General features: G+C 39.8%; 2 protein-coding genes across 4 annotated transcripts in view; both read left to right on the top strand.

The window, feature by feature from the left end:
* Positions 1–17: 17 nt before the first annotated feature.
* Positions 18–6,146, top strand: LOC115370425 (post-GPI attachment to proteins factor 2-like). The gene is made up of 6 exons (XM_030067441.1): positions 18–313; positions 569–748; positions 832–1,081; positions 1,610–1,716; positions 2,582–2,690; positions 5,292–6,146. Exons 2-6 carry the CDS (start codon positions 578–580, stop codon positions 5,420–5,422), a joined length of 768 nt encoding a protein of 255 aa, XP_029923301.1. The 5' UTR covers positions 18–313; positions 569–577; the 3' UTR covers positions 5,423–6,146.
* An 828-nt stretch (positions 6,147–6,974) lies between these two features.
* Positions 6,975–14,463, top strand: part of stim1a (stromal interaction molecule 1a) — a 42,689-nt gene continuing 35,200 nt past the window's right edge. The window contains exons 1-3 of one of the 3 annotated variants that reach the window (XM_030066658.1): positions 6,975–7,166; positions 7,638–7,723; positions 7,961–8,093. In XM_030066658.1, the coding sequence (XP_029922518.1) occupies positions 7,973–8,093 (121 nt within the window). In that variant the 5' untranslated portion in view covers positions 6,975–7,166; positions 7,638–7,723; positions 7,961–7,972. The remainder of the gene's footprint in view (positions 7,167–7,637; positions 7,724–7,960; positions 8,094–14,463) is intronic. The other 2 variants (XM_030066657.1, XM_030066660.1) reach the window with 2 other exon arrangements.

Raw genomic sequence — 14,463 nt, 5'->3', positions numbered from 1 at the left:
CCACGCATTTCCCCTCCCGCACAGCACAGGACAAGGACGATGTTGCACGGCAGGCCTTTCGTTTGGGGCGATCGATTACACCTGAAAATGACACGGGAGCAAAGAAATGTCGTAGGTTTGAGACTAGCCTAGCCTTGGATGGGTAGATGATGCCCAGCTTCCTGGAAGGCGCTGCACACCATTGTCAGCCTCTGGAACATGCAGATCCATCCTGCAGCCATCTATAATCAAATTAATCGTAATTACCTACCAGCCAAGCGCTTGTAGTTTGTGCGTAATATTTACACGCTTCCCCACAGTGTGCAGAGTGGAGGTAAGCCTTATACCTTTTGCTCTATATTTTATTTTGTTCAGTAGGTTATGAATTAACCTTATGCATCCTAAGCTAACAGGAATTGCATGATCATAAACTGTACACACACTTAGTTCATTATATTGATTTGTCAAGTGGGTTGAGGCATGCCACATTCATTTTTTAAATGATTAATGTCTGCCCAGTTTTGTTAGATAGGCTCATGATGTACAAAAGATTTACCTGTTTTTAAGTCCAAGTTTTTCATTGTTGCAGACCATTTCTATGATGCTACAAGGTTCACATATCTTTGGGCACGAGAGGCCCCTGGTCATCAGGTTGTCATTCACCTCATGCGTGTGGGGGACGGTCTCCCTGCCTCTGCTTGGCCTAACAACATGTGTCTTCATATCCTCAGTTTTCCATTTTGAGGACTCCACCGGTACTCACTGTCAGGTAATGAGCCCCTGCCATGGCAAACTGATCAGCCAAATGTTTTCCTCAGCTCACTCCGTAATCTGCACTGTGTGTGTTTTCAGGTTCCTAATTACCTGCCGTCGATTAGTGCCTCAATCAGCCTGAGCCCCGAGTGCCACATCTGGCGCTTCTGCATCGGGCTGCACTCCGCGCCAAGGTTCTTGGTGGCATTTACCTACTTTAAGTTTTACAAGACTCGCTTTGCCTCGAGGTTCCCAGAGAGCTCGCTCAGCTGCCTGAATCTGGCTTTTTCCATTTCTGAAAACTTTGGCCTGTTGCTCCTCACTTATGTGTCGTCCAGTGAGACATACCGTGAGTAATCCATGTTTTTTAATCAATTTGAATAGTTTTGTCTTTGGACCGTCTTTGTTTCAAAAGTTTGTTGCATTTTTTTCGCCCCCAACTTGAGATACTGATCCCAAATATGGACTGTATGTTACAGCTATATGGACTTGAATGTATTATGATGCTCTATTTGTGTTGGCAAATATAGAGACCGGTTACTGTTGATTGTAAAAACTGTTTATATTTTGTGTTTGCATCAAACTCCAGTACAGTCCAACATCAAAAGTCAGACAACTAAGAAACTCTGCTGACAAATTAAAACTAACCCTGTTGACACTATAAAACTACAACAAACAGCAAATTAACAAATTTAGACAAATTTATTTACCTTTGCTGTCTTGAAGGAAGACACAGATTTGACCTTTCAAAAATCCCTAGGATGACTTATTAAAAAGTTGTTTTAAATTTTAAAATTATTGTAGAAATGTTTTGTTTGAAGATATACAGTGTCTCTGGCAAAAATACTTAATCACTCTCCTCTGTTTTGCTCCTTAGTTGTACATAAGGAGGGCTTTGTCCTGTTCATCATCAGCTCCCTCATCTACATGTTGATAACCTGCCGGCTGTGGAAGGTGATCAAGAAGTATTCACTCAGTCCTGAGGTAAGGAGCTCACTCTCAAATCACACATTTAAAACTGAACCCTCATTTCATGTGCTGATGTTGTGTGACTGCACGGTGCCTTTTCCTGCTCACTTTTAGCCGACCTTTCTTAGCTGGTTTACTGTTCAGGGAGAAGGGAATATATGTACTTTCATTACTGAGAAATCAGAGAGATGTCAAATCCCTCAAGCCCAAATTATTAACCCTCCTGTTACCATCAAATTTACTTTTTTTGTCAGCAATTTAACGTCCCAGAAAAAGATTATATAAAAGCTGTTACCCAAGTTTATGTGTCAGGTACTTTATGTTTCTCAATGACTACCAAAATATGGCTTTAAATAAAACATAACCACCTATCTGTTTGATACAGCTAAAACAGCCTGGGATCAAATAGACCCCAGTGAAACACCTATGGACACCAAATAGCAAAAATAATAAGTTTATTTATATAACCCTTTTTTTACACAGGGGCAATTCAGTGTGCTTCACATAAATAAACAACGTTAATCATGAATTTAGAGATGTTCAACACTGAACAAGGTCAAATTGACCCCAAAGATAAAAGGAGGGTTAATGTACCTTCTGAAACATTCATTTAAACCCTAACCCTTAAAGGAGCAGTGTGTTGCTCTGCATGTCAGTCCATGCAGTGTGCTGAACCTGTGCACAACAAATCAGCCCAAAACAACCTCAGCGGAAACACATTTTTGATCACAAAATGCAGCAATGAAATTGCATAGTTAGACTGACAGCCAGTCTGAGTATTCTTGATTTAAAAAACTGTGTTCATCTTGGTCTTTTTTTTCTTCTTAAGACTAATTCTGTAGTAACTGATTGCCAACTATACATTTTTTTTTTCTCTTAGGACGCAAAGTCTTACCATTGGAAAGTACGTTTCTTACTTCTCTTCATATCCTTCTGTGCTTTTGCTGTATATTTTTACTGGAAACACAACATGTACTGTGAACCAGGGAGTAAGTATTGAATCAGTGTACTTTGATTTTTAACTTGCCAGTATTATTGACTGTGCTGAATGCCACACAAAAAAAAATTGTATAGCGTGAACCAATCTCTTGCAAGACTGAAAACCAGAACATGTGTACTGCTCCGTCATGTCGTAGTTTTGCATAGCACAGAGCAACTTCACTGACGAAAGACGGAGGATAGACCTTGGAGATCAATGCTTGACAAAACTCCCTCACAAACATTAAAAAAATACAGTGACAACAACAGAAATGGCAGACATCAGGTTGAATACATGTCATGTCAAGAACAATACTCAATTATAGCTGCTGTGCAGCGATGGGTCGGGTCCGGGCATTTTAGGCAATTCTTAGCAACAAGTAGAAGAATATGAACTTAAATACAAACTGAACTGATTGACACACCTGGTAAGAAAGGGGCCGGACACAGGCCTGGAGGGGACAGATGACTGGCCAAAACACAACAAAGACATGCAACACGGGGGCAGGGCTAATGAGACAATGCAGGGCAGGTGTGAGGACAAACGAGCTGACAAGACTATGGACAAACAATAGGGACAAAATGAACACAGCAGACTAAAATACAATAAACATTATAAGTGCTGCGCAGCAATGGTCGGGGCCAGGCAATTTTAGGCACTTCTGAGCAACAAGTAGAGAATAGGAAGATGAAAAGAAAGGTGGCATTCTTATATGCATTTTGCATTAGTTGAGGCTTGAACTCAGTTTCTGACATAAAGGACAATGCTCTATCTCACGGAGCTAATTGGCAAGTGTCAGTTCATGTGAGGCTTCACAAATTGACTAAGCCAGTCACATGACAGCAGCCGCCTATGCATGGAAAGGCAGATTTCAAACCACTGTAAAAATAAAATAATAATAATAATTAAAATAAATAAATAAATAATAATAATAATAATAATAATAAGTCATCAAGACAAAAATCTGACAATAATGATCTGGCATAGGACTGGACCTTTGTGCAAAGTTTGCTGAGTTTTGGCACATGGGAATGTTGCACAAGCTGAGGCTTGAACTCACAATCTTTGACACCAAGGACGGGCCTCTATCTCACTCAGCTAAAATTTCACATGTAGTTTCACAAACTGACTGAGCCAATCACTGATGTGCAGGACAGCAGCCATCCATGCATGGAAAGGCAGATTTTAAACAGCTGTCAAAAATTCAGTTATTAAGACAAAAATCTGAAAATACACATATTGCATCTAGACAGCATGGAGAAGTTGATCATTTGTGTTTAACAATGATTGATTTGCTCCATAAGTGAAAAACTGATGTTTAAAAATGCCATTCTTGCATTGATTCCAATTGTTCACATGAGAGCAAAATTCAAAATGCTGTCAAAAATTCAGTTTTTGAGATAAAATTCTGAAATTTGCCACACATCATCTACCATGACTCTAGAATTTTGTCAATTTTTTTTCATGAACATTGAAGATTTATTTAGCAAGAATTTGCAGGTACATGTTTACAGTACCGTTTCCAGTCAAACATTTTGATGCACTGTAGGCTCAATTTTTGATAAATCAAAAATCTGAGAAACAACGTTTGTGTAGGACAGTCTGAAGATGCTCTGTAGCAAGTTTGGTGTCAATTGAGCAAAAATTGTGGGAGGAGATAGGTTTAAGAAGTTTTACAGTTTTTGAAAAAAATAGAGTGATGGACTTGATAATTTGCAATAGGTTTAAGTGCACAAAAGTTTCTTCAGTATTGGGGCTAGAGTTTGATGAAAGTTGCAAAGCTGTAGTACATATGGTTGATTTGTTATGAATTTTCAAAGTTTTGAACTTTAGAGGCTTGCTATAGTGCCACCATCAGGACTATTGGCTTGAGTTTGCAGCTGAGGTAATCTGGCATGGGACTGGACCTTTGTGCAAAGTTTGGTGAATTTTCATGCATGGGAAGTATGATTTCCTCGGAAGAAGAAGAAGAAGAAGAAGAAGAAGAAAGAAAGAAAGAAAGAAAGAAAGAAGACCTGGAAATACAATAATGTCCTGGCAGCTTAGGCTGCCTGGACCCTAATGATATGTGCATTTGACGATATGAATACTTGACACAGCATCAGTGATGATCAGTGAGCGCTCGAGCATTGAGTACTTTGTCAGGGCTTCAGTGTCCTTCCTGAAGTTGGGAACTCAAAAAACTCCAAGAAAAACGCTTCTTGTTTTGCAGATTCTGTGCTTATGGACACATTTCAGGCACAATTTTGAAAAAATAGCTTGATGTCTGAATTGATTCCACAGTTTTCCAGAAAAATAGGCAGAAGCTAAACAAATTTCAATCATAATGTCATGTAATAATACTGTACTTTTTAAATAGTCAAATACTGTAATGCTAGGTAAGAAAAAGTCATGCTCTGCCTTATATTACTTTTTTCTTGGTTAATTCTCATAGTTTCCAAGGTCTCAGTTTGATCACAGGGGGAAGTTTGTTTTCTCTTGAAACGATGTGTTAGAGTGGCATTAACTTTCACTTGTTGAACATGTGAGGATCCAAGCATCACTAATGCTTGGATCCAAGCATCACTAATGCATATACATGTGCAGCCACTAAATGTCTTTCTTTTTACAGGCTATACGTTTTTTGCCCTGTTTGAGTATTTGGTGGTCTTCTCCAACATGGCCTTCCATCTCACAGCAGTGTGGGACTTCAAGAGCAGAGAGGTCATGGTCATCTCCTCCTCCGAAGATAAAGACTTCTGACTAGAGACTCAAGGAGCAGGTACTGAGTCCACCACTCCGCCAATATCCAGCGGGAATAATGATCATGCTGAAGAGGAAGAAGAATGGAAAGAAGGCTTTTTCCACATATTTCCGTGATGATACTTTTAAAGAAAGTATTAAAAAGAGAAAAAAAAGGCACTTTTGCTAGTCTACACTGTCAGTTAGCTGCAAGTGTAGTCCTTTGCCTCATACTCTCATTTATGGACGCCTCCTCCTACTTTGGTAAACGTGATCTTTTGTACGATATGCAGCACAGTTGTGATCATAGTGTATGTATGCCAAAGCAAAGTGGTGGTTCTGCTTGGCTTTTATTGCTGAAATTAAAAAAAAAAATGTCTGCAAATGATGTCAAGTAGAGCAGCGCTACAGTGAAAGTCAGGATGCCTAGTTTTTTTATTTTTAATTTTTTCCCCCTCTGCTCACAGTGGAGGAAAGGGTGCCATAATTTGCCCATTTGGAATAAGAATTTATAGAAAGGACACTTGCATATAAATCAACATTGTCTTTCGTTCGATTTTCATTTTTCATTAATAGTTCAACAATGTCTAGTGAAAGTATTTTGATGGTGTTAAGTTGAAATTAAGAAAACAGTTTTTTAATATCTTCAGTGTTTTTACTGTCTGTGTGCTGTGCACCCTGTATGACCTGTTCCTAATCCAGGTATTATGATTGCACACGTCTTACTCAGTTGTGCTGCACAAGTTCAGGCCACTGATAGGGCGGGGGGAGGGAAGTGGAGGGGTGAAAACCAGGTAACAGCTGAAAGCAGATCCTCATGTCAGTTCCAGGGATTCCAGGGATTGGTATACTAGCTTACTAGAAAATGATGTAAAATGGCTTTAAGTTCAACTGATTTTTTTTTTGTGAATAAAAATGTGAAATTGAAGGTCTCAGCATTACTTAACATAGATTATATGTATTGTCATTGCTGACTTAGGGGCAATTACTAGTCTGACATTACACATTGTACAGCACATGAGTATAAGCAACAAAAAGAATAAGAATTTACTGTTTTGTTTTTTTTTTGTTTTGTTTGTAGTTTTTTGTTTTTGAATAAACAGCAAAGACAAGAGAATGGATGTGATTTAGATCAGGGTTTTGCAAATTTTTCATGTTTTTGGGCCCTCAAGTTGACTTTCATCAAAGTGAAGTAATCAATGAAAAAAATATTAAAGTGTGAAATTGTTTTGATGTCATACTTGAACACTGACAGGCCTACAGATTCAAAGTGCTGATTTTATTATTACTCATACATTTGATTGTGTCATGACAATAACTATTCCTTATTTTGCTGAGGGGGTATTTCCAGGGGGGCCCAAGACCCTACTTTAAAAAAACACTGATTTAGGCAAGCCCAGTGTATATAGCATACTATATATAGACCAGCAAACCGCACATGCCAATGCTGACATCTACCACTAGATGGCACACGTCCGTATTTGTTACTTTCCCTTAGTGCTCCACGGTGCAGTACACACTCCGGACATAGGGCGGCAGCACTTCCCAGCCTCGTGCCGCTCCGCAGTCTAGCAGATAGCAGGCGCCCATCGCGCCACATTCTGCGGCTTTTCCCGTCGGGTCAGTCAGCGGGAGGAGAGAGGAGCGACCGAGACCTTCCACAGGAGGTGGAGCTGGCTGTGCTGAGACTCCGGGGGACCAGACATCTGCTGCAATGTCCACACAGAGCTGAAACCAAGGATCTGTGGGCTCGGACATATGACAGGTAACTTGTTTGGGGTTTTTTATAAATATTAATCACGCAGTATTCCGCCAGGTATTATTTTATTCTTCTCTCCATAAAACGCGTTAGCTTTAGCTGAACTAACCGCTCCAGGTTCCGTGTCTGACAGCTCGGGGTTAGCTTACCGCTGGCTAACGCTGCCTAACAGAAAATACACCCGGCCGTGACATTATGCTAACTCACAACACGGAAATTGTGAACTGCGATAACGCTGGCGGCATTAGCGTTATATTGTCCTCTTTTTTCCAGCTAACCACCGTTAACTAACCACGTTACCTCGCCAACATGGGGAGCTAATGCTGTTTCCCCTCGGCTGTCAGTCAGTAGCAGTTGTTAAGTTACAGACCAGGCAGCTGTTTCCTTCCATATAATGTTAAAATGGCATTGTCGCTTGCAAGCATGCTGACAAAGAGCCCACGTAAGAGATAATTAACACGGAGTATATCCTCCCAGACGCAGCGTTAAACTGGTTATCAGCAAATGAAACGTGGCTGTGAACGCGGTGACTCAAGTCAGGAAGAGCAAGTCCCATTTTTCGAGTGAGTCTGCTGCAAAGAAATCTTTATATAACCTCGTTTCTTTGTCTGCCCTATCTCCTTTTGGTGCTGCCGGTCCTATAGGCTTTACGAGCCGAGGCTCCGGAACCAGCCCGGGTGGTTTTCACAGAGGCATGTCCATTGTCTTAACATTACGCCGGCCATAAACTCTTCCACCGGTAACCGAGACGGGACTTTTTCATCATTTTTTTCACAGGAATGTCTCTGCTTCTTTTCCAGCAACCATCAGTCATGGAGTTCAGCAAAGTGACGACCTTATGGATTTTTTGCTTGTGTCTCCTTGGGGAGAGTTGGACAGAAAAACCAAGTTCACCCACATCGGACCATCAGCATATTGATCACGGGGTGTCAGGTGAGTTACTGATCCAAAATCTGCAGTAGCATCTTTATAGGGTATAGGCTGTTTCAGTGCATTAATAATTGAAGCAAACCCGGCAGACTATAGACTAGCAGTAGTGCTATAGCGTTACATATTTTTGAAATTGTGCAGGCTCTAAATGTAGACACGCTGAGAATAGTCGGCCAGGCATTCTCCATTAAGCCCTGTCCTTTAACTCAGATCCAGTCAACAGGATGGACTAATTCATCTTGGTAGTAAGTGGAGGGAATGAGCAATGCTTTGAACAGCTTTTGATTCATAGATTTACGACTACAGTGTAAAATGGCTTCTCGGTATACTGTAATAATAACTTTTCCACCATTTGTCTGCATACTCCATCTAACAATGTAGTCATAGCAATTTACTACACTATTATTGTCTAAATGGTGACATGAAATCAGCCTAACACAAGCCAAAAACCCAAGAATGGCTTTACTCAGAGTGCAGAGCATTACACTGCGCTACACTGAATAATGGACACACACACACAAACCCAACAGGTGTGTAAGCACAAAGGCTTAATTAGTAATCTACTGTGTAGGCTTGCATTTAAAAGAGCAAGCATAAAAACTAACGTGGAGCGTGTGTCTCATAAGTGCACTAATGTAATAACATATAAACTCTGGTTGTTGTTGAGTGCTTGTTTACTGCATTACACAGTACTTGTTAAATTGAATTAGTCAACGTACGCATGTGTCATCATAAAAGCACATAAACACTTTAATTATCTAGATAAATAAACTAATATTAATAATCATTTTTGCTTGGTCGTGTTTCATTATATTGTGAAGGTACAGATTTTTTTTGTTGAAGCCTGCTATTGGATTTATGGTCTCTCTTTCTCGCCTCACTCCAAACAGTGATTTCACATGAACAATGACAGTGTCAACAGTGTCTGCATCTCTGTTAAACATCACTTGTTCTGCCAAAAGCCTGCTGATAATGACGCCTGAATCTATTCCTGAGAAGTACCAAGAGTATAGTCATTTGACCTGAGGCAGCAAATTGCAAAACAACTGTTGGAAGACACAGCTAGTCACATAGACTAGCTTGATTGTCAGCATTTGGTTGTGACGATATCTCAGCAAGAAAGGCTGTTGAGACACTGACTTGGTGGTATGTACACAGCATGCACTAATGGCACAGTTTTACTAACATGTGTCACATGTTATAAAAGGCCACGGCCCATGAGAAAACTGATTCCTGACGGGGGGTTTCAAAGCTTGCCAGGCCTTTTAAATGATGATGGAAACTGTAACAGTTTCAGTTGTACAAAAAGTTTTGGGCCTTATCAATATCTACATACAGGCACAGAGAATAACTTGCGTAACTTTAGCTCTTAAAAAAAAAAAAAGGGGGCAAGCTGGTATGTAAATATCTTATCTTGTGTCTCCCGGGGTTTGCAAACCAAATGAGAGAGCGGCAGGCTGAGTATATAAATGAGTTGCAGATGGTAGCAGTTGCAGCATGGGTAACTGTCATTCTTTGTTTAACATTGTGTGTGTGACAGAGAGAGAGAGGGGGAATTAAGCCAATTCCCTTTTGACAATGTGGTGCTGCAGGTACTTTTGTCAATCTGGAATGCCTCCAAACTGGTTCAAAAGATTACATTTTAGCACCAGGAAGGAAGCATCCAGAACGAGTTATCAGGTTGAGGTTGAGGTTTTTTTTTTTTTGTTTTTTTTCCAAACTAAGCTTCAGCAGGGCACGATGATATTCACATGACATGCTCCACTGTATTGTCTCTCTCACCACTAAAACCACTCTCTGGGAATTGAAGAAACATGGACAGAAATCATACGAGTTGATCAACGGGAAGGGGTGTCACGTTGTGAATATTGGTCAGTGCTAACAGCTGAGTACACTGTTTGAGTAGGTGGAAATAATTAACAATGAAGCAGTTTCAGTTGAGACATATGTACTTTGTTGTTTCATCCTGCTCACTGCCATCCTGTGCAAGTGTGAAGATGAGGCAGTCACCATGAAATGCAATATCAATGTCTGGAAATGGATTAGTGCATTATTTAGAATTTAAGCATGTTTTGTTTTTTTGGCATCACCAATTCATAAGTAGTTGTTTTAGCCAGAGGTTCCACCAAAGAATATCCATCTTATAGCCAATCAGAATCAACTAGGTTCAAGTGCTGTGTTGAATGAAGCTGTGTAGAGATCAGAAATGCTCTATCCCACTTTTTGCTGCAGTGCAGGGGCATATTTTGTGTTGGCACTATCTTTGTGTTGGAGAGGAAAGTATTTGCGTGTCAGAAAGCTGCTGCCAGAGCCTGAAAATGAGCCATTATTTAGTTAGTTTGTTGTCTGTACCGAAATTATAGAATATTTTTTGTAAAGAGTTGCTAGTTTACATTCTCTCTCTGGGAAATGATGAAAAAAAAAAGCCTTGAATCGGTTGAGAACCAGAACAAACTTGCACATGTTTGAGAGCAAAGCTTACTTCCTTAACCTTCGCGTTCACCTTCCTTTTTTTTTTCTGGTGATGGTTCCTGTGTAAGTAGGCAGTAGAAGTCACAACAAAAGTGTGCTGCATTATAAATGTGCCACTGAAGACTTGAAGACTTGTGTATTCAGTTCTACCAATCTCTACTCTGAAACAGATTGCAGCAAAACTTACCCTTGTTATGGATATTTTGTTACACTCTTTTACATAAACCATGAGTGCCTCCAGTGCACACCAGACAAGGTTTCCTCTTTGTGGGAGTGGTGACATTATCTTTGATCTGTGGCAGAGGATTTCTAATCCCTCAGGAGAGAGAGAGGGGGAACACAGAGGGCAGACAGGCTCCACTAACTGGCTGTTTCATAACCATGACAAGGCCAACCCACTGACTATCACTGGCATGTGACAGGTTCATGAGAGTAGTGAAAACAGGGTCAAACTTCCTGTTCTGGCTCGTTCTTTATTCTTAAAGTAGTTAACAGAATGTAAGTTTTTTCTTGCATACTGCCATTTACAACAGCTTTCTCAAGGACTGAACTAGGGCTAATCGTAATCACGATTATTTTTCTCAGAATTTTCCACTTTAAAACATTAGCACACAGATAATGTCTTTCTTACTTATCTCAGTATTATAGAGGTTCTTATTTACTTAATCTTTCAATTATCATATGAATTTTGAAGCTTGATGACTGGCAACTTCTTAAATTGTTTTATTTACAGCTAGGCTGAGCTAGCAGAGCAATTTTCAACATAAATATTTATGGTATTTAATAGGGGTGTAATGATACATGTATTCATATTGAAAATTTCGATACAGGGCGTTGGGTTCGGTACAGGGCGTTGGGTTCGGTACAGAGGTGTGCAGCACGGGTGAGTTACCACACGAGTATAATAGGTGGCGGAACATAAGTTTCGTTTTCATTTATCCATATCCACCTGCAGCTACACGTGCGAAACAGTAGAGGGCAGCAGTTTGCCGGGGAAGCGCCTAGTCTTTCGAAGAAGAAGCATAATAAGCTACACATGAAGCATGACCTGAAGCCTGAGCACTGATGTCATGGCTACGGCTAATGCTACCGAAACCAGCACTAGCGAGAAAATAGAGCTTGAAGACCGCCCCTTGTCGTTAAAATCTCCTGTTTGGGAACACTTCGGCTTCCTGGTCAAATATTGCAACAGACAAAGACAAAGTGGATAAAATGAAGGCAGTGTGCCGACATTGCTCAGCTGAGATCGGGTACGTTCATGGCAACACGACAGACATGCTATTTCATTTGAAACGGCATCACTCGAGTGCGAATATCTCTGGTACAAGAAAAAAAATGACCCTAGTGCAAACGCAGCTGACTTTGGCATTCAAGCAGCCTCTCCCTAGCAGTTCAGATCGGGCCAAAGCTATAACAACTGCCATCAGAGTTTTTTATAAATATATAGTATATGTATTTTGTTTATTTGAGAATATTTTATTTATTGGAAAACTTATTTTATATATATATTTTGTTTATAATGAGAATATTTATTGGAAAACTTATTACCAGCACTTGGCAGCAGTATTCTATTTTTTTTTTATAAAAAAAAAAAAAAAAAAAAAAATATATATATATATATATATATATATATGTGTGTGTGTGTGTGTGTGTGTGTGTGTGTATATATATATATATATATATATGTGTATATGTATATTTTGTATAATGTTTTGTATAATGTTACAATAAAGTTCCTAACAAACATAAAATTGCTTATTAAAATCAATTTTATGTTTAGCATTTTGTTCCCATACTGTATCGAAAATGTACTGAATCGAGACCTCAAAACCGAGGTACGTACTGAATCGTGATTTTTGTGTATCGTTACACCCCTAGTGTTTAACTTTAGGTGATGAATAGTGAAGCATTTTTGCTAAGTTGAGGCTACTGTAATGCTGACTGACAGCTAACCTACCAGTGTCTGTCATTATAATGATGGATTTTTTTTACTGACAGCCATTGTAAATGATGATTGTTCCACAACTTCGACTCCCATCATAGCTGATAATGCAAATGTTGCCCAGCACTACATGACTGTACAACATTTACACTTCCTTATGTATTTGTTCACTTCTAAATAAGTAGAGGGAGGCAGCCTTCTTCCTGTTGGCTGAAGCCTCCCTTTGTGCAATATGTCAGTGCTACACAGTTTGAAGGAAGTTAACATAGAGATGTAAAGGAGAAACTCAGAGTAAACCAGTTTATACGGTGGGAGTGTCATTTTTTTTCTTTCTTTTTCTTTTTCTTTTTTTTTTTTTTGGCACCCTAAACAAGGGATACATGTTCTTATCCAGTGAGCCACTGGGGCGCGGTAATGCCATTTTCTATGCTGTTATTATAAAACCAATTAAAAGCAATTATTAAAAACCAATTTGTGAGTGATACATTGACAGAAATACCCTACATTTATTGAAGCTACTTGCGTGGTTTCAGTAGCAGGACCACACCTCTTCCAGCACTCCTATAAATACCCACTTAAGCCTCTCCTACTGCTCTGCTGTCGTATTCTGCAGCGGCTCTATAGCGTCTATAAATCTGATCCTGTCCAATGGATGAACAAGGTCAGACACAATTTGTCCTGCTTTTTGTTTCACTTGTATTTTATATACATGTCAGTTGTCTCTGCTCTTTCCCAGTAATTTTATTGGGCGCGTTTTACAATTCTGGTGCGTCTTCGGACATAGGAGAAAGATTTTCCTCTGTAATGTTGTGCCTGTCATTTTCTTTCACTTTGCTCGTCACTGGAGGTGCCTGCTTTTCCTTAACCTTTGTTTTGGTTACATGGGCAGATGTTGCACTTACAGAGTTTGTGATTAGCCACATGTAATGCAAATGCCTGTTGGGCCACCTTGAGACTTTCTGAAATTTTAAAATAAAATAATAATTTAACATAACATACAGTTTGCATTTTTACTCTATTATTTATCATAGACAGATATAATTATGTGCTTGCCTTTGGCAATACATCTTACTCTTTTGTATGATTATTATTCGACCAAATTTCGGCACGTAGCTCTGCCGACAGAGCTACGTGCTTGCAGCAAACTTGCAGCCCCATTGTGACAAGTGTACTATTACTTTCCTAAGCATTTGGATTTTACAGTTTTTGGCAGTTCCAGTTAAAATGCGATTTTTTGGCCCATTACAAAATGAATTGGCAAATTTTTGCCTGGCTCTGTGTTGCACACATTTTGTGCTACGGACATTCACAAATGACGAAAAACGTGCATCTTGTTGAGGAGAAGTGGGATGTCGGTTTTCTAAGCGATCCGATTCTTTGCAATTGCAGTTTAAGTCTGATGATGGTGTAATGTTCAGAGGAGGTTTCTAGAGAGAAAGTCCCCTCTCACTGAGATGTATCTCTCCTTTTCTGTCTCAGTGGCCACCAGCACTGACAAGTGCCTAGCAACCAGCCCAAACACCCAAGCAACCCCCTAGCAGCCACCCCAAACACCATAGCAACCACCTAGCAACACCTTAGCAACCATCAGGAACACTTAAGCAACCACCTTGAACACCCTAGCAACAACCTAGCAACAACTTGAGTACCATAGCAACAGCCCTGAAGACGCTAGCAACCATCTTGCAACTCCCTAGAAACCATCAGGATAACCATAGCAACCTCATAGCAACACCCAAGCAACCATCAATTACACACTAGCAACCACCCAGAACACCATAGCAACAATTTAGCAAAATATTACATATAAAATAGATCACTATCTACAATTGGCATAGCAAAATAAAGGCGGTTTGGCACATGGCCACATTTTCAGCGCAATGGGCAAGCACATTTAAAGTTTCTTCAGAAACTTTAGCCAATTGTAGGTGTGATATAAAATTCTGTATGAATAGTTGT

The sequence above is a fragment of the Myripristis murdjan genome, chromosome 13 (genome assembly GCF_902150065.1).
Source record: "Myripristis murdjan chromosome 13, fMyrMur1.1, whole genome shotgun sequence".
In the NCBI taxonomy this organism is placed as follows: Eukaryota; Metazoa; Chordata; class Actinopteri; order Holocentriformes; family Holocentridae; genus Myripristis; species Myripristis murdjan.
Note: the sequence above shows the minus strand (reverse complement) of the source record. Positions and strands in the feature narration are given on the sequence as shown.